This window comes from Budorcas taxicolor, chromosome 4 (genome assembly GCF_023091745.1).
Source record: "Budorcas taxicolor isolate Tak-1 chromosome 4, Takin1.1, whole genome shotgun sequence".
NCBI classification, from domain to species: domain Eukaryota; kingdom Metazoa; phylum Chordata; class Mammalia; order Artiodactyla; family Bovidae; genus Budorcas; species Budorcas taxicolor.
Genome location: NC_068913.1, coordinates 7,853,424 through 7,880,640, shown reverse-complemented (window position 1 = coordinate 7,880,640; position 27,217 = coordinate 7,853,424). Strand labels below are relative to the sequence as shown.

The 27,217-nt window shown below is 39.2% G+C and overlaps 1 protein-coding gene across 1 annotated transcript in view; it reads right to left on the bottom strand.

Annotated features, from left to right (window-relative positions):
- Positions 1-27,217, bottom strand: part of ZPBP (zona pellucida binding protein) — a 127,250-nt gene that overhangs the window by 80,678 nt on the left and 19,355 nt on the right. The window contains exons 4-5 of the mRNA XM_052639235.1: positions 20,803-20,952; positions 4,267-4,485 (exon numbers count right to left, since the gene is read on the bottom strand). Of these exons, the coding sequence (XP_052495195.1) occupies positions 4,267-4,485; positions 20,803-20,952 (369 nt within the window). The remainder of the gene's footprint in view (positions 1-4,266; positions 4,486-20,802; positions 20,953-27,217) is intronic.

The following is a 27,217-nucleotide window of genomic DNA, read 5'->3' as shown; positions in this document are numbered from 1 at the left end:
GAGTTTGGGTGAATTCTGGGAGTTGGTGATGGACAGGGAGGCCTAGCATGCTGCAATTCATGGGGTAACAAAGAGTCGGACATGACTGAGCGACTGAACTGAACTGAAGTTAGAAGAAGGAACGAAACCATAAAGATCAGAGCAGAAAAGAATGAAAAACAAATGACGGAGACAATAGCAAAGATCAATAAAACTAAAAGCTGGTTCTTTGAGAAAATAAAATTTACAAACCATTAGACAGACTCATGAAGAAAAAGGGAAAAGACTCAAATGAATAAAATTAAAAATGAGAAAGGGAAAGTTATGACAATGCCAAAGTATAAAGAATCTTAACAGACTATTACATACAGTAATTTACCAATAACATGAACAACCTGGAAGAAATGGACAAATTCTTTAAAGTACAACCTTCCAGGACTGAACTAGGAAGAAACAGAAGATATGAGCAGAGCAATCACAAGCACTGAAATCCAAACTTTAGTGAAAAATCTTCCAACAAACAAAAGCCCAGGGCCAAATGGTTTCACAAATGAATTCTACCAAACATTTAAAGAACTAACACCTATCCTGCTCAAACTCTTCCAGAAAACTGCAGAGGAAGGAAAACTCCCAAGGTCATTCTACATGGCCACGATCACCCTGATACCAAACCAGATAAAGATACCACAGAAAAGAAAATTACAGGTCAATATCACTGATGAACATACACACAAATGTCCTCAACAAAATTCTAGCAGACTCCAAAAACACAGGTAAAGGATCATACACCATGATCAAGTGGAGTTTATCCCAGGCATGGAAGGATTCCTCAAAGCAATCTACAGATTCAATGCAATCTCTATATAACTAGCAATGGCATTTTTCACAGAAGTAAAACAAAAAATTTCACAATTTGTATGGATATACAAAAAGACCCAAAGAGTCAAAGCAATCCTGAGAAAGAAAAACAACTGGAGGAATCACTCTTCCTGACTTCAGACTATATTACAAAGCTACAGTCATCAAGATAGTATAGTACTGGCACAAAAACAGAAATATAGACCAATGGAACAAGATAGAAAGCTCAGAGATAAACCCATGCACCTATGGGCACCTTATGTTTGACAAAAGAGGCAAGAATATACAATGGAGAAAAGACAGGCTCTTCAATAAATGGTTCTGGGAAAACTAGACAGCTACATGTAAAAGAATGCCATTAGAATGCTTCCTAACATCATACACAAAAATAAACTCAGAGTGGATTAAAGACTTAAATGTAAAGACAGAAAATGTATAGCTCTTCAGAGGAAACTTTAGACATAAATTCACAGCAAGATCTTCTTTGACCCACCTCCTAGAGTAATGGAAATAAAAATAAAAATAAACAAATGGGATCTAATTAAACTTAAAAGCTTTTGCACAGCAAAGGAAACAATAAACAAAAGGAAAATACAACTCCCATAATGGTAAAAAATAATTGCAAATGAAGCAATTGACAAAGGGTTAATCTCCAAGATATTATAAGCAGCTCATACAGCTCAATATCAGAAAAACAAACAGTCCAATGAAAATATGGGCAGAAGACCAAAACAGACATTTCTCCAAAGATAATATGCAGATGGACAATAAACATATGAAAAGATACTCAACGTAGCTCACTAGAAAGATGAAAATCAGAACTACAATGAGTTTATTACCTCACACCAGTCAGAATGGGCATCATCAAAAAATCTACAAACAGTAATGCTGGAGAAGATGCTGAGAAAAGGGAACCCTACTGCACTGTTTGTGAGAGTATAAATTGATACAGTCACTATGGAGAGCAGTATGGAGATTTCTTAGCAAACTAGGAATAAAACTACTTTATGATCCAGAAATCCCAGTACTGGGCCTATACCTTGAGATAACAAAAATTCAAAATAACACATGTACCCCAATGTTCACTGCACCACATAACAGCCAGGTCATGGAAGCAACCTAGATCAACAGGTGAATGAATAAAGTCCATCAACAGGTGAATGAATAAAGAAGTTGTGCTACATGTATATAATGGAATATTAGCCATCAGTCAGTCAGTTCAGTTCAGTCGCTCAGTCGTGTCCAACTCTTTGCGACCCCATGAATCACAGCACGCCAGGCCTCCCTGTCCATCACCAACTCCGGAGTTCACTCAGACTCACATCCATCGAGTCAGTGATGCTATCCAGCCATCTCATCCTCTGGCGTCCCCTTCTCCTCCTGCCCTCAATCCCTCCCAGCATCAGAGTCTTTTCCAATGAGTCAACTCTTCGCATGAGGTGGCCAAAGTACTGCAGTTTCAGCTTTCCTTTCATCATTCCTTCTAAAGAAATCCCAGGGCTGATCTCCTTCAGAATGGACTGGTTGGATCTCCTTGCAGTCCAAGGGAGTCTCAAGAGTCTTCTCCAACACCACAGTTCAAAAGCATCAATTCTTCGGTGCTCAGCTTTCTTCACAGTCCAACTCTCACATCCATACATGACTACTGGAAAAACCATAGCCTTCACTAGACGGACCTTTGTTGGCAAAGTAATGTCTCTGCTTTTTAATAGGCTGTCAAAGTTGGTCATAACTTTCCTTCCAAAGAGTAAGCGTCTTTTAATTTCATGGCTGCAGTCACCATCTGCAGTGATTTTGGAGCCCCCCCCCCACCCCAAAATCAAGTCTGACACTGTTTCCACTGTTTCCCCATCTATTTGCCATGAAGTGATGGGACCAGATGCCATGATCTTCATCATAAAAAGGAACAATTTGAGTCAGTTATAGTGAGGTGGGTGAACCTAGAGCCTGTTTTAGTGTCAGAAAGGGAAAAACAAGTATCATTTATTAATGTGCATATATGGAATCTAGAAAAATAGTACTGATGAACCTATTTAGAGAAGAAAGAGAGTTACAAACATACAGACTGGACTGGTGGGCAAATTGAGGAAGTAGCATTGACATGTCCATGGGATTTTCCAGGCAAGAATACTGGAGTGGGCTGTCATTTCCTTCTCTAAGTCATCTTCCCAACACAAGAATCAAACCCATGTTCTTGTGTCTCCTGCACTGGCAGGTGGATTCTTTACCACTGAGCCACCAGAGAAGCTCCCATATATACACTATCACCTGTAAAACAGATAGCTAGCAGCAAGCTAAAAAGGGAGCCTAGTCCGGCACTTGGTGATGACCTTGAGCACTGGAATGGAGAGGAGGCACAAGACGGAGGGAATATATATATATATATATATATATATATATATATATATATATATATGTAATTAAGGCTGACTTACGTTGGTGTACAGTAGAGACCACCACAAAGTTATAAAGAAATTATCCTCCAATTAAAAATATAAAAGTAAATATTAAATACCTACTGATAGCACTTATTAAATACACCAGGTACAAATACCCCATAACTCTTATGAATGCTAACAGTGGGTCTGTGATAAGCTAAGGAAACCATCTGTCATAATTCGTCTTTCATAGTTTGCCTCAGAGACTGGAAAACAACTCTCAAAGTTTTTGGCAGAAGAGAAAATGAGTCAAGAAGACAAAAGACTGGAAAATGGTGTTGAACCCAACATATTCTTTTCCCTGAAAGCCTCACATCTCTCACTCATATCTAATCATTCAATTCTAGATGTACCAAAAAAAGGCAAAGGGAATATCAGAGAAATGGGTAGGTGCAATCAAACACCGAAAATAGATGAATCAAGGACAGAGAGTAAGGAAGAAAGAAAGGAAACAGCAAACAGCACACTGAGATTGCCACCGGGACTCATTAAAAACATGCATGGTTATTCCTAAATGCTAACTCATAAACAGACCCTTTATAAATCTAAGCCCTCAGGTATGAAGTCCAATTCTTGGTTTTCCAGAAAATACTGGGCTTTTACTCTGCACTATTAGGAAAAACACACTAAGCTGTTAGAACGTTCTCTCTGTTCTACACTATTAGCCTATTTATTATATAATTATATGGTTTTACAAATTAAATCTTGGTAGCTAAATACTGTGATAGATATTCCTTATATTAAATTCTATTCTCTAGTAAATTATGATAGCAATGTTTAAGTTATTTGGGAATCCAAACTTTTCATTAAGTACATGAATTAACAGAAATTTATTTGAGGGCTATTAGAACTAAGACATGAAAGTAAAGAATATGAAACATTCAGATCTATAGTATTTACATTCTAAAAACGCTTCTGGTAATTCACAACACATCTCTAGAATTAGCTCACATTCTAACTTCATTTTCCTTAAAGAATTGCATATACTTACCTGAAAATGTAAAAAACAATTCATTTTGCAAACCAGCTCTTTGCATTTTAACACGATGACATTCAGACTTAAGTAAGGAAACTTCACATGAAAGGTCAAGAACAAGTTTGCTTAAAATCTGGAGAAGTTTCTTCTCAAAAGAAATATTATAGATACTGTTGCAGGGAGCTGCATGATATCGAGCTGTGAATTGGTAATAATAATGTGGCTCACGATAAGCTGCAAAAAATTAAACAGTGACGGTTATTTAAGCAATTCAAATACATCTCAACTCTTCAAGACAAATTATTATTTGGAATAAATTCATAATACAGTTAAGCCTTGAACGATACAACACAGGGTGATAAATGCCAACACCCTGCCTCCCCCCACCCAGGGCCAGTCACAGTTGAAAATTCATGTGTAATTTATAGTCAGTCCTCCTTACCTGTTTCTCTGTATCCAGGGCTCTGCGTCCCAGGGGGTGGATCATGTTTGCTGCTAGAAGTATCCATGTATGACTGGACCCACAGAGTTCAAACCCATGTTGTTCAAATGTCAACTGTATGCTTTTATATATATAGCTGTATATACATATTATTTTTAATTTAACAAATACTCATCTAGCAGTTACAAGTGACTTATAGGCACTGTTAGAGGCAATTTACAAACAGTAACTCATTTAAATCTCTTTAATTTATTAATATTGAATAATCTTTACATCTATCATGAGGAAACTGAGGGCGGCAGGGATTACATAACATGCCTAATGTCTATGCTATGAAAACTGAGACTCCAGCTCAGGAGCCTGGCCCAGAGGCTACGCCCTTTATTACCATGTCTTGATGCCTCAAACTCAGAAGGGAAACTTCTCAAAGTTCAAATATTTATCTTAGAAGAAATTAGTCATGTAACAATAGGCAAAAAAAAAATAAAGCATGCTTCTAATGTATCTACAAGCTGTATTGAGTTCAACTATTGTTTTGTCGCTAAGTCATGTCTTTTGCAATCCTATGGACTTAGCCCAGCAGGCTTCTCTGTCCATTGGATTTCCCAGGCAAGGATGTTGAAGTGGTTACCATTTCCTTCTCTAAGGGATTTACCGATCCAGGGGTGGAACCTGTGTCTGCTGCTTGGCAGGCTGATCCTTTCCTCTGAGCCACCCAGGAAGTCCCTTGAGTTTAATTATAACATCTGAAACTGAGAATGCCTTTTTCCCCCTATCCATTTCAAAATCGCACTAAAATGACACAAGAAATAGAAAAATGATAAGAAATCTACAATACTAAAAATCAGAAAAGTTTACTTTCCAAGACAGGGAGCTCTGCTGGTATTTTTGCTAAAACAGGCCTGTTCCCAGCTCTCAGGCCGCAGCGACACTCACCACCAGCACTGAGATGACAGCCACCACCGTTCACTTTCCTACCTGTTCCTTTGAGCCAAAGGTAAATGCACAGATTGAGCTACTGTCAGGCTTTGTCTTCAAGGCTGACATCAGACAGCTTATAATTAGTGAGAAAACTACCAGTTTCACTTACAATCATGAATGAAAACCAGATTTTCCTAACCAACTCTGGGGAAATACAGGGGCATTAAAGAAAAATGTGAAAATGAAAAAACAAGGGAAAATAACATAAAAGAAATTAATGTAGGAATCATTTGTAAATATCTAAAATTCTAACTAGTAAATACAGAAAATATATCCATAAAACTAGTATGAAGCTATTGTAGGAGAGAGGAGATGGTAAATATGAAAATAATTCTGGAAAAATTTTAAAATACAAATACTAAACATTTTTAAAGTAACTGATTAAATGAAAAGGAGGTTAAAAATATGATTATATGTTTGTAAATGAAGTAACAGAATTCTTGTGTAGTGCAGAGCAAAATTAGAAGAGCCAGGTAAGAGAAAAGGAAGAGAGATCCCAGATATACAATGTCAAACTGAAGGAGTTCCAGGAAAGGACAGAAAGAGAAGAAATTAATCAGGGACAAAAAGGGACAGTGCTCTGTAAGCTGAAGAAAGATTTGTTTCCCCACACCAAAAAGGTCCATGAAACTGTGAATAAGAAACCTGAAAATGTCACATTTCAACATAAATCTTAAAAACTTATCATACATTTACTGATACATACATTGCTCTATGATAAATAATAGATTTATAATGATTGTATATCATGACTGATCACATCAAAGCTATGTGATGTGATACAAGCACCATGCAGAAGAGTGAACCTCAAAAAAAAAAGGTGAACCTCACTAGATGAAGCTGGAAGCTGGGGCAAGGTTCACCACAAGGACTGCAAAGCAAGTGTTCACTATTCATGGATCAAAAAGGAACTCCCTTTTCTTTCAAGAATTCTGGCATGTATCATGTTACTGCCTTCCATAGAAAGAAGCCTGAATATAAGCCGCAATACTTGCAAAAAGCTCTCAAAAACTGTGTCAAGAGTATCCTCTGCTGAAGAGTGCTCCTTAACTTTGGGAGAAGTACACATTAACACACACAGCAACTCAGGATCCACGTGTAGGTGTCAAAGAGTTATTAACAAGTTGTGTAAAAGAGAACACTGCAGGCTGGAGGCTGCCTACAGGACTGGCCCTTGGCTGGTAAACATTTCCACCTGAACAGGCATTGTTCCCCACATGATAAAACTGGTTCCCACCTGAGGAAGTAAACCCTGCGCCTCTGAAGTCTGGGACTTTTGCTGTCAGCCTCTATGACTAGCTCCCAATCAATGCTTGGGTAGAGTCAGCACACAGGCTACTGGATTTTCACCACTAAATAAGGGAGAGTTTCCATGTGGCCTCACACTGGAAGGACAGAGCACAGGAGGCCTGAACGGGGCTCCTCCAGGTTCAGCCCATGCCGATCCCCATGCTGCTCCTACTGTGTATTCCTCACCTTAGCCACGACTATAACTCCAAGTCCTTGCAGGGAACCCTTGCAACAATTTACAAAATCAAATCCTCATGCAAAAATCAGAAGCTTTAAACGATGATAGATATATATGGCTCTAGAAAAATAAAAATGATAAAAAATGACAGAAAAATCTACAGGAGCTGTTCTCAAAAGTTTTGGTTTCTGGATCCCTTTATATCCATTCTTAAAAATCCCTAAGAACCCATCAAAGAACTTTTATGTAGGATGTAGCTACCAATATTTAAAGTACTAGATATTCAAACTGAAAAAACTTTAAAAATATTTATTAATCAAATTTAAGATGGTAAAAACTCATCAGGCCGTAATATTAAAAAACCCTTTTAGGCACAATAACACTCTTCAAAAAGAATCAATGAGAAGAGTAGTATTGTTTTATACTTTGAAAAGCTGTTTAATGTCTGGTTTAAGAGAAGTTAGCTGGATTCGTACACTAGCTTGTGCATTCAATGACATGTGACATGCTGGTTTATTGCCTCATAGAGATATGTAGTTGGTTGGCAAGAAACATTTTAACAGCTTTTTGGGGTAATTGTGGATTACTCCACAGTAGTTTGCCTACTATAACTGCCAATCTCAACACAGCTAAATCAGTAAATAATATCATAGTATAATTACAACATAGTGTTCACCTTACTGACCCCTTGAAAGGGACTCAGGACTCCCAGGAGTCCCTAGACCACTACTGGAAAACTACTCATATATATAATCAGAGTTAGAGTACTTGAACTCACTAGAAATTGATAAGAACACAACTTAGAAAAACAGGTAAAAAACAGAAATAGAACATCTCAGAAGGAATAATAAACACAGAAAACGATGCTCAGAGATACTAGTACTAGGCAAACTGCAATCATGATAGTGGCATAGCGTTTTATACTCACTATACAAATTAAAGAGCAATAACACCTATTTTTGTGAAGGATATGGATACAAACAGTTTTCACACATATTATGAAAATTTAAAAACAAAATTAAGAAATATATCTCAAAGTATTAAAGTAGTAAATAAGAATAGGAAATTACAGAACAAAGCCCAGTAGACATGACTAAAGAATAAGTGGAGATTTTAGAGAAAAAGATACAACTTGAAATGCTGGAGGTGGAAAGCACAGTCACTGAAACAGAAAAACAAATGGCACCAAAGTTAAAACATGAAGTGAACAGACTAGCTGAACTGCAGACATCACATCCTTGAAGAACAGTTTGACAAATCGCATAAAGATACCTAAAACACTGGGCTATAAACATTTAAAGATCTGCATATATTGATACTATACAAGCCAAAAATATGGATGATAAATTGAGAAACCCTAATAACTGTGTACGTGAACCGTGAACTTCCAGATGTTCAAGCTGGTTTTAGAAAAGGCAGAGGAACCAGAGATCAAATTGCTAAAATCAGGTGGATCATCAAAAAACCAAGAGAGTTCCAGGTAAACATCTATTTTTGCTTTATTGACTTTGCAAAAGCCTTTGACTGTGTGGATCACAATAAACTGTGGAAAATTCTGAAAGAGATGGGAATACCAGACCACCTGACCTGCCTCTTGAGAAACATGTATGCAGGTCAGGAAGCAACAGTTAGAACTGGACATGGAACAACAGACTGGTTCCAAATAGGAAAAGGAGTACGTCAAGGCTGTATATTGTCACCCTGTTTATTTAACTTCTATGCAGAGTACATCATGAGAAACGCTGGGCTGGAAAAAGCACAAGCTGGCATCAAGACGGCCGGGAGAAATATCAATAACTTCATATATGCAGATGACACCATCCTTATGGCAGAAAGTGAAGAGGAACTCAAAAGCCTCTTGATAAAAGTGAAAAAGGAAAGTGAAAAAGTTGGCTTAAAGCTCAACATTCAGAAAACGAAGATCATGGCATCCGGTCCCATCACTTCATGGGAAATAGATGGGGAAACAGTGTCAGACTTTATTTTGGGGGGGCTCCAAAATCACTGAAGATGGTGATTGCAGCCATGAAATTAAAAGACACTTACTCCTTGGAAGAAAAGTTATGACCAACCTAGACAGCATATTCAAAAGCAGAGACATTACTTTGCCAGCAAAGGTCCATCTAGTCAAGGCTATGATTTTTCCAGTAGTCATGTATGGATATGAGAGTTGGACTGTGAAGAAAGCCGAGTGCCGAAGAATTGATGCTTTTGAACTGTGGTGTTGGAGAAGACTCTTGAGAGTCCCTTGGACTGCAAGGAGATCCAACCAGTCCATTCCAAAGGAGAACAGTCCTGGGTGTTCTTTGGAAGGAATGATGCTAAAGCTGAAACTCCAGTACTTTGTTCACCTCATATGAAGAGTTGACTCATTGGAAAAGACTCTGATGCTGGGAGGGATTGGGGGCAGGAGAAGAGGACGACCGAGGATGAGATGGCTGGATGGCATCACTGACTCGATGGACATGAGTCTGAGTGAACTCCGGAGTTGGCGATGGACAGGCAGACCTGGCATGCTGCAAATCATGGGGTAGCAAAGAGTCAGACATGACTGAGTGACTGAACTGAACTGATTAAATATGTTTAATTAGTATTTCAGAAATAAAAATAGTCAAAGGACAAGATTTTTAGAGATTCTAAAGGAGTCAGCAAATTTAAAAATCAATTATATAAACCACACTCTCTGACACATTGAATTAAAAATAAAAATCAACAATTAAAATCCCTCAGGCATTTCTAGGGGAGTTCCCTGGTGGTCCAGTGGTTAAGAACCCACCTTGCAATGCAAAAAAAAATGGGTTTGATCCCTGGTCAGGAAACTAAGATCCCACATGGCTAGGGGCAACTAAGCTCTCACATCACAACTACTGAGCCCATGTACCATAAGTAGAGAGCCTATACCCCGCAACTAGAGAGCCCATGCCCCACAACTAGGAGCCCATGCCCCACAACCAGAGAACCCACACATCACAACTAGAGTCCATGCTACACAACTAGAGCCCATGCCCCACAACCAGAGAGCTCACACACCACAACTAGAGAGCCCATGCCCCACAACCAGAGAGCCCACACACCACAAATAGAGTCCATCCCCCACAACCAGAGAGCCCACACACTACAACTAGAAAGCCCATGCCCCACAAATAGAGAGCCCCACAGAGGCCTCAAAGAGCGTAATCTCCATCCACCTGTTGGGCTACAGCTCCCCCTCTGAAGGGTGACGGGGACTTGTCACAAGCCATGTAGATTCAAGTAGCCCCTTAGGTAGTAGGTCACGCTGCCTGCAGGATCTGGCAGAGACCAGTTCTCTGGCTGTGAAGGAGCCCACAAGGCCAAGGGCCCTCGATCTTTTGCTTTCCTCTATCGTTCTATCTCTGTGAACTTGAGAAGCTCCACAAGATGACCCACCGGACATTCAAATGAAGACTGTCACACGCAACTGACAACTTGCTTGGGTGAGTTTCCCCTGTGGCTCCTCCCCTCCCTGCTCATCCTTCATCCCAGCCCCAGTTCCAGGATGCTGGAACTACGAGAGGGCCCAAACTGAGGAATTCCCTGAATCCTCCTCCAGATTTGTAGCCTGGCCCTCCCCGAATACTTGTGGAGCTTACAGCATCACTGCACCCCAAGGGAATGTTGTGGACAAGCACTTCCCTCCAGAGGGCTGCAGGTCCTCCCTGCTATGAAGCTTGCAGCTGTGCACCTTCCTAGTCCCACTCAGTCTTCCTCCTTATTTCAACCCCATCATCAATTGTGATACCAAGCCAGGTGTCATGCTTCCTCTTAAGGGTCACATCTGGTGGGGTGCCCAGACACCCTTGAACAGAAGTGTGGGTGAGCACTTATCTCGTGGAGGTCACATGCAGATTTTACCAACCTCTGAGAGGAGGTAGTGGGCTTACAAATGTCTCTTGGGAAGCATCATGACTGCACACCTTCCCTCCTGTCCTAGATTTCTCTTGTATCCTCCTTCTCTCTTGACCTCTTAGACTATCTATTGATCCCTGCTCCTGCTTGCTGGCTTTGCCGGCAGATTGGGTTTTGCCTCTTTTAATTCTATGAAGAGGTAGCTCTTCTCTGTCCTTCTCTATCTCCCAATTGGTAGGAGATTGAGCAAACTCTGGGAGATAGTGGAGGTCATAGGAGCCTGGCATGCTACCATCCATGAGGTCGCAAGGAGTGGACATGACTTACTGACTGAGCAACAACAGCCCTCCTCAACATCACATGGACCACATTCTGAGGAGAGATACCCTTCAGCTCTATTTGTTTCTTTCAGTGATAAAGGTAATCTGTTCAGCTGGCTCAAGGAGGTCTCCTCCTTCTGTCTCTAAAGGATCTAGGCCCTGGGATTCTGGTTGCTTCTTCCCCCACTGCCTTTTATTCCTTTTCTTAACTAATCCAAGGGGCCTCCTCAGGCTAACCAATGTGGCAGATTTCAGGTGTTCACAGGGACCCCACTGTTGACACTGGGAGAATGCCAAGACAAATAACTACCATCTGACAAGAATCAATCAGACCCCTGTCTTATCAAAATATCCCAACAAAAGATGCGGGCAACTACAAGCATCCTGAAGGACTCCCTGCTAGGATTCATATTAGCTAACTGGAGAAAATTTAGACAGGATGGTTTAAGAAAAAGAAATTAATTTTCTTTTGCAATACTGCATGATCTCAATACATACTAGGAAACCAAGAAATGTGGCAAAAAAAAAAAAAAAAGTTGGGTGACTGAATTACAATACCATCTTGCAGCTGGGTCTATTTTGTAAAAGGAAAGGAAAATGGCAGGGGGAGTAAGTCCCATCCATCCAAAGGTCCATGACCCTGCTCCAAAATCCAGGTCTAAAGAACTCCAGCCAGGTATGCCTTGTTCACATCCCTTCAAAGTACCTTCTCCCCTTCAGGAGCCTGATGTTTCAGATGATCCCCTTACAAGTTCACCTCCCTGAGATCGACAGCTGGGAAATCCTACTCCCCCCAGTTCTGAGTGGGGACAGTCATCTGGACCATTTATCTATTAACTCCCATCTGGGGACCTGAAAACCCTGATGCTGTTGCCGCTAAGTCACTTCAGTTGTGTCCAACTCTGTGCGACCCCATAGACAGCAGCCCACCAGGCTCTCCCGTCCCTGGGATTCTCCAGGCAAGAACACTGGAGTGGGTTGCCATTTCCTTCTCCAATGCATGAAAGTGAAAAGTGAAAGTGAAACCCTAGACCCCCATAAATCAGCTCATGGATTTGGCCTTTGTAGTATTTAACAATAGTGATAGGGTTGAAAAGGCAAAAAGGATTCAAAAGTTAACAGCACAATTACCAGAGGCAGCCCTAACCCCTGCACCACCTCAGGGTTACCCATCCTTGTGAAAACCCATGGTGAGGACAAGAACCAAGAAGCCTGGATCAGAGCCACTGTTTCACTGAGAAAATATCTGCTGTTTTAAGTGTGGCCAATAGGGTGACTGGAAAAACAAACGCTGCCTGTATGGGAAAAGTCCACTGGGACTCTGCTTGATATGAAAATGAGAAGATCACTGGAAGAGGAACCATCCTCAGCCCCAAAGGGGACCTGGGGCTACCAAACCAATGATGGTAAGAGGACTGAAAACTGTTGGAGCCCAGGACTTTCCCTGGCTCCCAAAGGATACCTGGTCATTTCTCCAGAGGAACCTCTGATAATCTTTGATGTAGCAGGCAGGCAAGTCATTTTCTTACTAAATATGGGGGCAGTCTACTGTGTGCTAACTGATGTCCCTGGACCCTTGTCTTCTCAGTGTTGTATAACAGGGATTGACAGAAAGCCCAAACCAAGTAATCCACCCCTCCCCTCAACTGCTTGCTAGAAGGCTTTACCTTTGCACATCCATTTCTGCTCACATCCAAGTGCCCCATCTGCTTGTCAGGAAGGGACTTGCTCACTAAATTCCAGAAAACAGCCCAAGCTGGAGATCCTTATGGAGATGACAGCCACTAGGACAAACAACTGGTCTTGGCCCGAGGAATCTAACACAGTCTCAAACTAGAGGAGATCACCATTCCATCCTGTCAGATACAAATGACACCTGCCAAGAGCACTGCCACTGGCTGAGCAAGAGCACCTGCCATCTGCCTCTGAGGAGACTGAACCCTGTGCTGCGGCTGCTGACCTTCAACACCCCTGAAGGAGCTCAGGGTGCAGTGACGCACTCTGCGCTCCAGGCAATCTGGTGGGACAGCTCTATAGATAGTTAAATATTTTCAGAACTGACCTCATGATCCCAATCTTTGCATCTCTTCATATCTAGAAAAGCACTAAATCCCTTCATGAGGACATCAGCATCTCATGACTAGCAGAAAATCTCTTATAAATTGAGTGCTTAATCGTACTGAACTCCCCCTTCACCAAAATTTTATATATTGACCTTCCCCCACTGCCTCTTGGGAGCAGTCTCTCAGAGCTATTTGAGGTGCTACCTCCTGGGATGCTATCTTCATTTTACCCCAAATAAAACTTGACTCACTACTCTCAAGTTGCACATCTCTTTCAGCTGACAAGCCCATCTAAGTTGTAAAACTATGGGTGGCTGAACTGGTTCACAGTGCTAGAACTAAAGGTGGTTTTCTTCCCTGCACCCAGACTCCCAGGATCTATTTGCCTTTGAATGGACAAACCCAGACACTGTAGTGTCTTGAATGGTTCCACCTGTGTGCTTACAGAATTCAAGCAGAGGGTGCCAATGGGAGAGGCTGTAGGCAAGCCTCCTCAGATCAAAGGTCTGAACACAAATGTGCATGCGCATTCGTGTCCAACTCTGCAACCCTATGGGCTGTAGCCCACCTGGCTCTTCTGTCCATGGGATTTTCCAGGCAAGAATACTGGAGTGGTCGCCACTTCCACCTCTAGGGGATCTTCCCAACTTGGGGATCAAACCCACATCTCCTGTGTCTCCTGCATTGCAGGCAGATTCTTTACTACTTGAGCCATGTGGGAAGCTTCTTAAAGCCAGGGAGGATACCCAAAAGTGTTTGAAAATAGAGTACCAAAATGGCAGGCCACTGATAGAACTAAGCTAACCATGTGTATGTGCGTTGTTCAGTCGCTCAGTTGTGTCCAGCTCTTTGCAGCCCCATGGATTGTAGCCTGCCAGGCTCCTCTATCCATGGGATTCTCAAGGTAAGAATACCACCCTGGGTAGTCATTCCCTTCTCCAGGGGCTGTTCCTGGATAGAAATTTCAAAGAAGCCTTCTCCCCTAACCTACAGGAGGGAAAGTAAAACATCCCAACATGGGTAAATGGGTATATTAGTCCTTCAGTATCACTGAGAAGCCACCCAATCCTTTTTAAAGGGGCGGGGGGGGGGGGGGGGGCGGGAAACTGTCCTTGTTTTACAAATCTAGTCTTTACAGGACCAGAGGTGTAGCTCCAAAAATAATTCAAAACCCACCAATATTTTTAGCACTCCTAAAACCTTCCCCATCTATCTTAAGAGGCTTGTAAGTACTAAACAAAGGGGAAACAAAGTTATCCTAGGAGGGATTTACTTGTGCCTTTGAGATGCAAATATTCTACCTGGTTTTTCTCTGGAAACCTTTCTCTATGCTATCTTTTTCAAACGCAAATTTTGAAAAAGAGAGCAAATAATTTGGAACTTGTCAAGGAAAAATAAAAACTTTGAGCATCTTTTCCCTAAAGACTAGTGAAACAGATTTAGCCATCTAGAGAAGTGAGCTTGATTTGTCCCATCTGCTAGAAATCCAAATTTAAACCAAACTCTTTTGCAGACAGATGGGTTTTACATTGCTGTAACTGATTCATGGCTGAAATTTTGGATGAGGAACTATGAGGCCTCTGTGTGTGTGTGTTAATTCACAAAAAAAGCTATATTTAATTGACTTAAGGGAAATTAAGTGCTTATATAAATACTCAGATATATAAAGTAATTTGGCCAGAATGAATTTCAGGTTTAAGTCATCTGGAAAGTATTCAGTACCAAACTGACATCTGGTACTGAAGGTAGCTTAAGCTTGTTGGTTTGATTAATATAGATTAATATAGACATAATAGAGTCTCAGGAGTCATCAATGTTAAGCATAATATTTTTGTTGTACCTAGGTTTACTAGACTTTTGATCTCTTGAAAATCTTTCAGCAAGAAAAGTAATTTGGTGTGGAAAAATCTTTTAGGGAAAGTAAGGTATGTTTTCAGTAAAAGAAGGCATGAGAATTTATGAAAAAGTATTGAAAACATTATGCACGATCAGGATTTTCTAAGACTGGATTGAATTTAGTTGGGTAAATTGATTATGTTGGGAGCAAGCTAAGGTAAGGCTTGGATTAACTTTTTCTTTCTGTTTAGAAAATAAAGTTTTCTTGGAATATCATTTCTGATAACAGATTATGTCAGGTTCTTTGCTTTTAAGTGATTCTCTGTTTACTTTTGTTATTTCTTGTAACTCTGGTTAAGAAATAAGTATTGTCTCACAGCGACTGATGATTTTTGACCAAGTGTTTTAAAACTTTTTTCACAAACTTCCCAATACCAAATTTTAATCAAAGTGGATAAAACTAATTAGATTTTCAAATCTTCTTGAATTTTCAAGACTGAAAGAATATGACCTCAGTCAATAATTTGAATCTACATGAAAAACAAGGTACACGAGTAAATTATGTAATTATAAAGACAGAATAAGTGCTTATTTCTACTTGTCCTCTTTACTGATTTAAAAAGCAATTGTATAAAAGAATTTGTGTATGATGTTATCACTGGGACCAAACATACAGATTTTCCAATAGAAACAAAAAGGAAGTAGGTAGAAGCAAGGCTGTACTAGCTTAAGAAATGATTACAGATGGAAGCTTGGAAAAATAGGAACAATTTAAGAAAATTAAAAATGATAAACAAGAAGATTAATGCAAAAAAGTCTATAAGTATACACTTGTTCTAATTTCAGCTTCTCTGAGATATATAAAATTATACAAAATATTAAATATAGAAATGTATTGTTAGTTTTGCAACACTTACAGATATAATGTTTATAATATACCACAAAAAGCATGGGAAAGGAATGCATCTACATGAGTTTAAGGTTTCTATATCTCACTAGAATTAAGTTATCAAGCTGATTCTGATAGGTTAAGATATATGTGGTAATCTCTAGAGAAATCAATAAGGAAATGACTTAAAATATATCGAGCAAATATCACTAAAGTAATTAAAATACTACATTAGAAAATATTCACTTAATTCACAAGATGTAATGTGAGAGTTAGACTGTGAAGAAAGCTGAGCACTGAAGAATTGATGCTTTTGAACTGTGGTGTTGGAGAAGACTACTGTGAGTCCCTTGGACTGCAAGGAGATCCAACCAGTCCATCCTAAAGGAGATCCATCCTGGGTGTTCATTGGAAGGACTGATGCTGAAGCTGAAACTCCCAATACTTTGGCCACCTCATGCGAAGAGTTGACTCATTGGAAAAGACCCTGATGCTGGGAGGGACTAGGGGCAGGAGGAGGAGGGGACAACAGAGGATAAGATGGCTGGATGGCATCACTGACTCGATGCACGTGAGTTTGGGTGGGTGAACTCCAGGAACTGGTGATGGACAGCGAGGCCTGGCATGCTGCAGCTCATGGGGTCACAAAGAGTCAGACACGACTAATGAACTGAACTGAACTGAATGAGAAATAGAGCAACACGCAAGACAGGGAAATATAAAGTAAAATGATAAAGTATACCCAATTGTATAAATAACATTAAATGTGAATGAATTAAATTATATAATCAAAAGGCAGAGACTGAGAATCTGGATTTTAAAAGTAATAAACTTAGTGTCTTAGTGTCTACATGAGACACGCATTAGATGCACAGATACAAACAGACTGAAAGTGATGGGGTGGAAAATAATACACCATATACACAACAGTCACAAGAAAGTAGGAATGGCTATTCAACTGTCAAGCAGAGTAAACTTTAGAACAAACAAAAAATGCTGCCATAGATAAAGGGCAACATATTTTTATGATTAAAAAAGACAACCTATCAGGAAGAGAGAAAAATACAAACACAAACATCTAAGAACAAAGCACTACAATGAGGCATAAAAAAAATGATAGCAAAAAAAAAATGATAGAAATAATCAAAGAAATGAACAATTCAAAATATTGGAGAATTCAATACCTCACTTACAATAATAAACAACTATGCAGAAACCAACAAGGATATACAACACTTAAATAATGCCCAAACCTAATATACATAAATGATATCTACAGAACTTTCCATCTAGCAGCTGTAGAATATACATTCTTCCAAGTGCTCATGGCACATTCTCAGGATAGAAACTATTTTAAGGGACAAATCAAAATAAATTTTAAATGACTGAAATAATACAAATTATTTTCTTTGACTACAATATAATAAAATCAGAGTAATAGAAAAAAATATGAAAAATTCACAAATGTGTAGAAATTAAAGAACATAATTCTAAGTAGCCAATGTGTCAAAGAAGAAATCAACAGGGAAGTTAGAAAAAAAAAATTTGAAGGACTTTCCTGGTGGTCCCATGGTTAAGAATCGAACTGCCAATACAGGAACACACATTTGATCCCTAGTCCGGTAAGATTCCACATGCTGCAGGGCAACTAAGCCCATGTGCCATAACTACTGAGATCAAGCCCTAGAACCCATGTTCTGCAACAAGAGAAGCCACTGCAATGAGAAGCCCACCCACTGCACCTGGAAACTAGCCCCCACTCCCCACAACTAGTGAAAGCCCATGCACAGCAATGAAGATCCAGCATAGCCAAAAATAAATTTAAAAATCTAAAAAGAATGCCTTGAAAAATAAGTAATATATGTGTTTTGCTCTTACTATAATTATGCATAAAAACACAGCATTACCTGGCACATAGTAAATGCTCAGCAAATATTAGCTATAATTTTCCTTACTATAAATTAACATTCATTTTAAGCACTATTACCTTTCTTAGCTTATGTGAATATACCCTTATGAGAGATTCCAAAGTATAGCTGCTATAAACTACATAAAATAACATATCTATATCATCAGTTCAGTTCAGTCACTCAGTCGTGTCCAACTCTTTCCGACCCCATGGACAGCAGCATGCCAGGCTTCCCTGTCCATCAACAATTCCCAGTTTGTTCAAATTCATGTCTATCAAGTCAGTGATGCCATCCAACCATCTCATCCTCTGTCATCCCCTTCTCATGCCTTTTCATCTTTCTCAGCATCAGGGTCTTTTCCAGTGAGTTAGTTCTTTGCATCAGGTGGCCAAAGTATCAGAGCTTCAGCTTCAGCATCAGTCCTTCCAATGAATATTCAGGACTGATTTCCCTCAGGATTGACTGGTTTGATCTCCTTGCAATCCAAGGGACTCTCTAGAGTGTTCTCCAACATCACAGTTCAAAAGCATCAGCTCTTTGTCGCTTAACTTTCTTCGTGGTCTAACTCTCACATCCATACATGACCACTGGAAAAACCATAGCTTCGATTAGATGGACCTTTGTTGGCAAAGTAATGGCTATGCTTTTTAATATGCTATCTAGTTTGGTCATAACTTTTCTTCCAAGGAGCAAACATCTTTCAATTTCATGGCTGCAATCAACATCTGCAGTGATTTTGGAGCCCAAGAAAATAAAGTCAGTCACTGTTTCCACTGTTTCCCCATCTATTTGCCATGAAGTGATGGGACCGTTTCAAGCCAACTTTTCACTCTCCTCTTTCACTTTCATCAAGAGGCTCTTCAGTTCCTCTTCACTTTCTGCCATAAGGGTAGTGTCATCTGCATATCTGAGGTTATTGATATTTCTCCTGGCAATCCTGATTCCAGCTTGTGCTTCATCTAGTGCAGCATTTCTCATGATGTACTCTGCATTTAAGTTAAATAAGCAGGGTGACAATATACAGCCTTGATATAATCCTTTCCTGATTTGTAACCAGTCTGTTGTTTCATGTCCAATTCCAATTGTTACTTCTTGATCTGAATACAGATTTCTCAGGAGGCAGGTGAGCTGGTCTGGTATTCCCATCTCTTGAAGAATTTTCCACAGTTTGTTGTGATCTACACAGTCAAAGGCTTTGGCATAATCAATAAAACACAAATAAAGGCTTTGGCATAATCAATAAAGCAGAAATAGATGCTTTTCTGGAACTCTCTTGCTTTTTCTATGAACCAACAGATGTTAAGCAATTGATCTCTGGTTCCTCTGCCTTTTTTAAATCCAGCTTGAACATCTGGACGTTCACAATTCACGTACTGTTGAAGCCTGGCTTGGAGAATTTTGAGTATTGCCTTGCAAGCGTGTGATATGAGTGCAATTATGCAACAGTTTGAACATTCTTTGGCATTGCCCTTCTTTGGGACTGGAATGAACACTCACCTTTTCCAGTCCTGTGGCCACTGCTGAGTTTTCCAAACTTGCTGCCATATTGAGTATAGCACTTTAACAGCATCATCTTTTAGGATTTGAAATAGCTCAACTGGAGCTATAGCAAGTCTATATCATGTATTATAGAAAAAAACTATAACAAAAATGAAGTGTGACTGATTATAAAGTTTAAACAAATTATTTGCCAAACAAAGGTAATACAATTTCTCATGAAAATTATGTCTTTCTTTAGATATATGGGATAGTGTTTTTTAGTGACCAAAAAATGATCAAGAAACTATTAATAATTCAGCCATTTGTTCTATATCCCAGCTGTGAAAACAGTGGTACCTTAGTTTCCTACTGCTTCCAATGGTATATTAACTTCTTAAGCTACATACATAGTCATTTAAAATAACACAAATATATTATCTTACAGTTTCAGAGATCAGAAGTTCAACGTGAGTCTTACAAGACTGAAATCAAGGTACATTCACTTTGGAAGCTCCATGGGGTTCCCACTTCTCAGCCACCTCCAGGATCTAGAGATCTGCTGCCTCCTTGGCTTGCGGCCCCTCCCTCTAGCCTCTCATTTCATCATATTTTCTTTTTTCTGCCTTTGGCCTTCTTGCATTCCTCTTAAAGGACTCTTATGACTGCCCGGGGCCAGTCCAAGTAATTAAGGATGGTCTCTCATCTCAAGATCTTCACTTAACTGTACCTATAAAACCTGCTACTGTAGGGTAATAGGTTTAGAAACTCTGAAGGTAAGACAAGGGCATCCTTGAGGACCATGACTCTGTCTCCATATGTAGGTCCCACCAATGAGACGGAACCTCCATTCAGGCTGTTCCCCTGGCCACTCCACTACTAATTCAGCTGTTGGTCTCAGATATCAGCAGATCCAACTGTTTTCACAAAAGGGTTTTACATACAGTGGCAACTCATGTTTTTGTTCAGGAGAATGGCAGTGAACTATCAAAAATGATACTAAGAATTTAAAAGCAGAACAGACTACAGTATCACCCTCATACTCTGAAAACATGACTTCTCTACCATTCTGTTTTTAGTCACTGTCTTAAATTGATCTGTAAAAGTCAACATTCTCCTGAAGATAAAAGATCTTCACTTACCACTAACTCCTTCCAAAGCACTTTGCAAAATACAACCAGGCATAAATTTTTCTTTAAGAATAAAAATAACAAAATCCCTTTAAAACAAACTTGTTAAAATATGCAAATATTTGAAAACATTAAGAAATGTTAAACTAGAACTAAAACCTCTTCTTACCATATACAACATATTTCAGTTGGAGATTTTTAATGACTTCTTCCACAGTAGGTTTATACTCCAGAAAACATGTGTAAACACCACTCATGCTTTCCTCAAAGTTCTGGAATACAAGGCTTCCTGTGGAGGTGATTTGTGCAGTGCTGTTTTCTAATAGAATAAGAAGATACAGTGGTCAGTGGCTTAAATAACATGAGACTGAGATAAAATAACAAGCTATATCCTAAACAGAGAAAAGCGATCCAAATTTACCTGCTATACATTAAAGAAGTCGAGGGAACACAGTCATTGTGTCTGGTGTTTCTTGACAGTAGGTGCCAAGATGTACTTCTGAGTGTCAGAATTTCACTAATCAGAGTTCATGAAGTGTGTACCTGCCCAAGTGTTAAGAGGCTAAAAATCACACATACATGATGTGCTCCTAATCTGCCTGCTGCATTGAGACCGCATGATCAACACTCATAAACATATCAAATAGTATATATTTATATATACTGTCAAATAACTGTATCTATATATATGCATATAAATATTTTATAGATGAGTTATGTTCTCAGTAAGCATACAAACTATATATTAAAGGGATGAAACACCATATCTGGAACAAAGATTTAACTCAATATAATCACTGACAACTAGAGATTGGTTGTCATTACACAGGTACTAGGCAAAAGTTGGATTACAACTCTAAGGGTTGCACAAGAAAGAAAATATAGGTTGGATAACTTCATGCCCAGAGTCACAATCAGAACTGCTGTGCTAGAAGTCAGAACTGGATGTAAGATCTCTTGCAACTTCAACATTTCTTAAAGTAGCAAATGGGAGAAAGCCATGTTATGTGATAGAAGAGAAGCCTGATTTAAAAGGATTAAGACTTGGATTTGAGGTGTACCTTTCTCACAAACTGTAACTAAGGGATAATCACTTAATCTTTTTGAAGTCTAGCTCCTTCATTTGTACAACAAAGAATCATAAAATATGATAATATATCTTATAGAATTGTTTTTGTATAACAAATACAAGGAATGCTAAAGTACTTGAAAAAGCTTTAAGTCACTAAGCAATTAAAGGTTGTTATTTTGAAAGTTCATAACCATGGTTCTGCAGTAGAAAAACTATTAGACATTAAAACTCACTTACTTAATAATTTAATAAACCATTCATAAGAATTGAAAATATTATCTCAGTAAATAATTGCTCATCATTTTCTATTTTAAGAAAATAATTTATTGCCCATAACGGTCAAATTGAAATTTATTTTGAAGCAATTACTTCAAAATAAGACAAAAAAATTAGTTATTATTAAGCAATTTTCATCATTAATTTTTCACTAACAATCTGTTTGGTTTCTAGACATGCAAAGCCCTGTTTCAGATATTGAAGGAGAAATGAATAGATGGATACACCTGCCCTCAAGTGCTTTACATAGAGCATTATGCCTTGAGAACTCCCATTTCTATATCCAGGATGAAGCTGAAAAATGTGACACAAATTTAGAATGCATTTCTATTGTACTGCCTATTTCTTCATGAATATCTTTTAATGAAAGAGTATACATTTATCATAACATATTGTCTCTTTTTTGGAACAGATAAAAGTTTTTCAAGCGCCTGATACACTGTATTTCAGCAAAGACTGATATATCATATCATATGATAAAAGGTGCTCACAAGTTGTAAAGAAATTTTAGAATAATATGTCATCAATGAGGCTATGTATTCCCTGGCATTAATTTAAAACAGAAATTTCCCAAAACAGAAGCATCAATTTAAAAATGTATTTATATATGAGTGCCTAATACAACAGTAAATATAATGACAACCAGAAAATCTAGTATCATACAATTTGTAAGAAAATACTCTCCAGCTATATTCTTATTTTAAAACATTTAAAAGTCGCACACTTTGAAGAAATGCCCAGATGATATCACAGCCAGGAGAAGAATCCACTTAACAAATACCACTTACCAAACTGACTTTTAAATAACTAAGTTTAAATGGGATGCCAAGTCAAAACACAATAACATATCACTATAAGAACTCACATAACAACAGTCAATAAATAATTGAACTAAACTCTGTACTTCTCTCTCTAGAATTTAGCTTGATCATCTAAAAATTTAGAGTTGGATTCAATTTCTAGAAACCCATGCCTCAGAGCTCTCTAAAATAACATGGCAGAATTTAAGTACAATTTCATTTTAGCTTACTCTTTCAAAAAATAGGTTTATACTTTTCCTTTCTGCTCAGATACGGAGAGTGAATATAAGAGCATCAATATCATATAACAATAAGGGAAAAGACAGAAAAGTGTCCATCAATGAACTCTCTTGAATCTATCAAACCCCTCAGGCAGGTAGGGCCACCAATCACCTGAAATCTAGGAATGTACAGTGCCTACAAGGAGAGCCTGAAGCCAAGCATTTGCTTCAAAACTGGCTGAAAGGCTTCAGTGAATTGCTAAAAGCCAAGTGCTAACTAGGAATCAGCAAACTAAAATGGACTAGAATGGGTGAATTTAACTCAGATGACCATTGTATCTACTACTGCGGGAAGGAATCCCTTAGAAGAAATGGAGTAGCCATCATGGTCAACAAGAGTCCAAAATGCAGTACTGGATGCAGTCTCAAAAATGACAATGATCTGTTCATTTCCAAGGCAAACCATTCAATATAGCAGTTATCCAAGCCTATGCCTCAGCCAGTAATGCTGAAAAAGCTGAAGTTGAATGGTTCTATGAAGACTTACAAGACCTTTTAGAACTAACAACCAAAAAAGATGTCCTTTTCATTATAGGAGACTGGATGCAAAAGTAGGAAGTCAAGAAACACCTGGACTAACAGGCAAATTTGGCCTTGAAATACAGAATGAAGCGCGGCAAAGGCTAATACAGTTTTGCCAAGAGAATGCACTGGTCATAGCAAACAGCCTCTTCCAACAACACAAGAGAAGACTCTACATATGGACATCACCAGATGGTCAACACCGAAATCAGACTGATTATATTCTTTGCAGTCAAAGATGGAGAAGCTCTATACAGTCAGCAAAAACAAGACCAGGAGCTGACTGTGGCTCAGATCATGGACTCCTTATTGCCAAATTCTGACTTAAATGAAAGAAAGCAGCGAAAACCACTAGACCAATCAGGTATGACCTAAATCAAATTCCTTATGATTATACAGTGGAAGTGAGAAATAGTTTTAAGGGACTATTTCTGATAGGTAGAGTGCCTGATGAACTATGGAATGAGGTTCATGACACTGTCCAGAAGACAGGGATCAAGACCATCCCCATGGAAAAGAAATGCAGAAAAGCAAAGTGGCTGTTTGAGGAGGGCTTACAAATAGCTGTGAAAAGAAGAGAAGCAAAAGGCAAAGGAGAAAAGGAAAGATATAAGCATCTGAATGCAGAGTTCCAAAGAACAGAAAGGAGAGATAAGAAAGCCTTCCTCAGAGATCAATGCAAAGAAACAGAGGAAAACAACAGAATGGGAAAGACTAGAGATCTCTTCAAGAAAATTAGAGATACCAAAGGAACATTTCATGCAAAGATGGGCTCGATAAAGGACAGAAATGGTCTGGACCTAACAGAAGCAGAAGATATTAAGAGGAGGTGGCAAGAATACACAGAAGAACTGTACAAAAAAGATCTTCATGACCCAGATAATCATGATGGTATGATCACTCACCTACAACCAGACATCCTGGAATGTGAAGTCAAGTGGGCCTGAGAAAGCATCACTACAAACAAAACTAGTGGAGGTGATGGAATTCCAGTTGAGCTATTTCAAATCCTAAAAGATGATGCTGTGAAAGTGCTGCACTCAATATGCCAGCAAATTTGGAAAACTCAGCAGTGGCCACAGGACTGGAAAAGGTCCGTTTTCATTCCAATCCCAAAGAAATGCAATGCGAAAGAATGCTCAAACTACTGCACAATTGCACTCATCTCTCACGCTAGGAAAGCAATGCTCAAAATTCTCCAAGCCAGATTTCGGCAATACGTGAACTGTGAACTTCCAGATGGTCAAGCTGGTTTTAGAAAAGGCAGAGGAACCAGAGATCAAATTGCCAACATCTGCTGGATCATGGAAAAAGCAAGAGAATTTCAGAAAAACCTCTATTTCTGCTTTATTGACTATAGCAAATCCTTTGACTGTGAGGATCACAATAAACTGTGGAAAATTCTGAAAGAGGTGGGAATACCAGACCACCTGACCTGCCTCTTGAGAAACCTATATGCAGGTCAAGAAGCAATAGTTAGAACTGGACATGGAACAACAGACTGGTTCCAAATAGGAAAAGGAGTACATCAAGGCTGTATATTGTCACCCTGCTTATTTAATTTATATGCACAGTACATCATGAGAAATGCTGGACTGGAAGGAGCACAAGCTGGAATCAAGTTTGCTGGGAGAAATATCAATAACCTCAGATATGCAGATGGCACCACCCTTATGGCAGAAAGTGAAGAGGAACTCAAAAGCCTCCTGATGAAAGTGAAAGAGGAGAGTGAAAAAGTTGGCTTAAAGCTCAACATTGGGAAAACGAAGATCATGGCATCCGGTCCCATCACTTCATGGGAAATAGATGGGGAAACAGTGCAAACAGTGTCAGACTTTATTTTTTTGGGCTCCAAAATCACTGCAGATGGGGACTGCAGCCATGAAATTAAAAGACACTTACTCCTTGGAAGGAAAGCTATGACCAACCTAGATAGCATATTCAAAAGCAGAGACATTACTTTGCCAAGAAAGGTCCATCTAATCAAGGCTATGGTTTTTCCAGTGGTCATGTATGTATGTGAGAGTTGGACTGTGAAGAAAGCTGAGCGCCGAAGAATTGATGCTTTTGAACTGTGGTGCTGGAGAAGACTCTTGAGACTCCCTTGGACTGCAAGGAGATCCAACCAGTCCATTCTGAAGGAGATCAGCCCTGGGATTTCTTTAGAAGGAATGATGAAAGGAAAGCTGAAACTCCAGTACTTTCGCTACCTCCTGCGAAGAGTTGACTCATTGGAAAAGACTCTGATTCTGGGAGGGGTTGGGAGTAGGAGGAGAAGGAGATGACAGAGGATGAGATGGTTAGATGGCATCACCGACTCAATGGACGTGAGTTTGAGTGAACTCCGGGAGTTAGTGATGGACAGGGAGGCCTGGCATGCTGTAATTCATGGGGTCGCAAAGAGTTGGACATGACTGAGCGACTGAACTGAACTGACTGAACCAGTATGCGCATGTGAAAAACCTCTGAGGATCAGAGATGGGGGTGGGAAGAGGAAGTTGCACCCTCTTACAGGCTTTGACCTTCATGAATATCTCTGGGTGCTCAAAAGGAAGATCAAGGGAACCCGGAGCAAGAGTCTCACAGGGTGCTGGCTGGAGGGGATCCATTAGCCCTGGCAAAACTCTACCTCCATCCATTTCCCCTGCCTCTAGGTAAGGAGCAATGTTTTAACCTACAATGGGAGGAGAAACAAAAATTGTTATCAAGAGCACTCGGGAAACATGTAGCCACTAGGGAAGGAAACAGGAAGGAAAAAAATAATCATCCTTGAGGCAGAGTCAGCAAGCAGTACCAGGCCAGCACTAAAGCTGGATGGAGGATAGAATGAAGCACTTCTGAAGGCCATACCCACAAGATCAGGGATACCATACCTGTCTAAGGCTTAATCCAAACACTAGAGATCTTCTCTCTCCCAACTGCCCATCACTAATAAGAGCCTGGCAACACAGTGAAATCAAGCTAAGAGAGTAATAAGAAAGAGATTCTCTCTGAGGAAATAAAAAAAAAAAAAAGAGAAATCAAAGCCAAAGATGAGATACTGGAGATAAAAAATTTTTCAGTAACCATGGCAATAACCAATATCACAGTCAGACAATTCTTGACTAATAAAAACTCCTAATAGTAAGCTTTAATAGTATTTTTAAAAGTGTTCATCTCAAATATAACAATACTTATCTCAATGTTTACTATCTTATTCAAAATGTCAAACTTTAACAAAAATTAAGAAGCATACAGATAGGTAAGAAATGACACATTTCCAAAACAGCAAGCTATGACACAGATGTCAGAAGTATCAGACAGTTTACTTAAAATAACTATGAAAGATACATTAAATAATTTAATGGAAAATTTTATAGAAAGCATGCAAGATCAGACAGGAGATTTCCATAGAGATTGAAACTCTATGAAATAATCGAATGGAAATGTTGAACTAAAACCAAAACAAACAAAAACTACTAAAAAAAAAAAAGTAATACAGATGAAGTTTTCATCCAATGGGCTCATAAAGAGGCTTGACATGGCTAAGAAAAGAATCAATGACTTGAAGTTAGGTCAAAAGAAATTTACCTAGCCAGAATCACAAAGAGAAAAATACCTCCAAGAAGAATGAATCCAAGACTTACAGAGCAA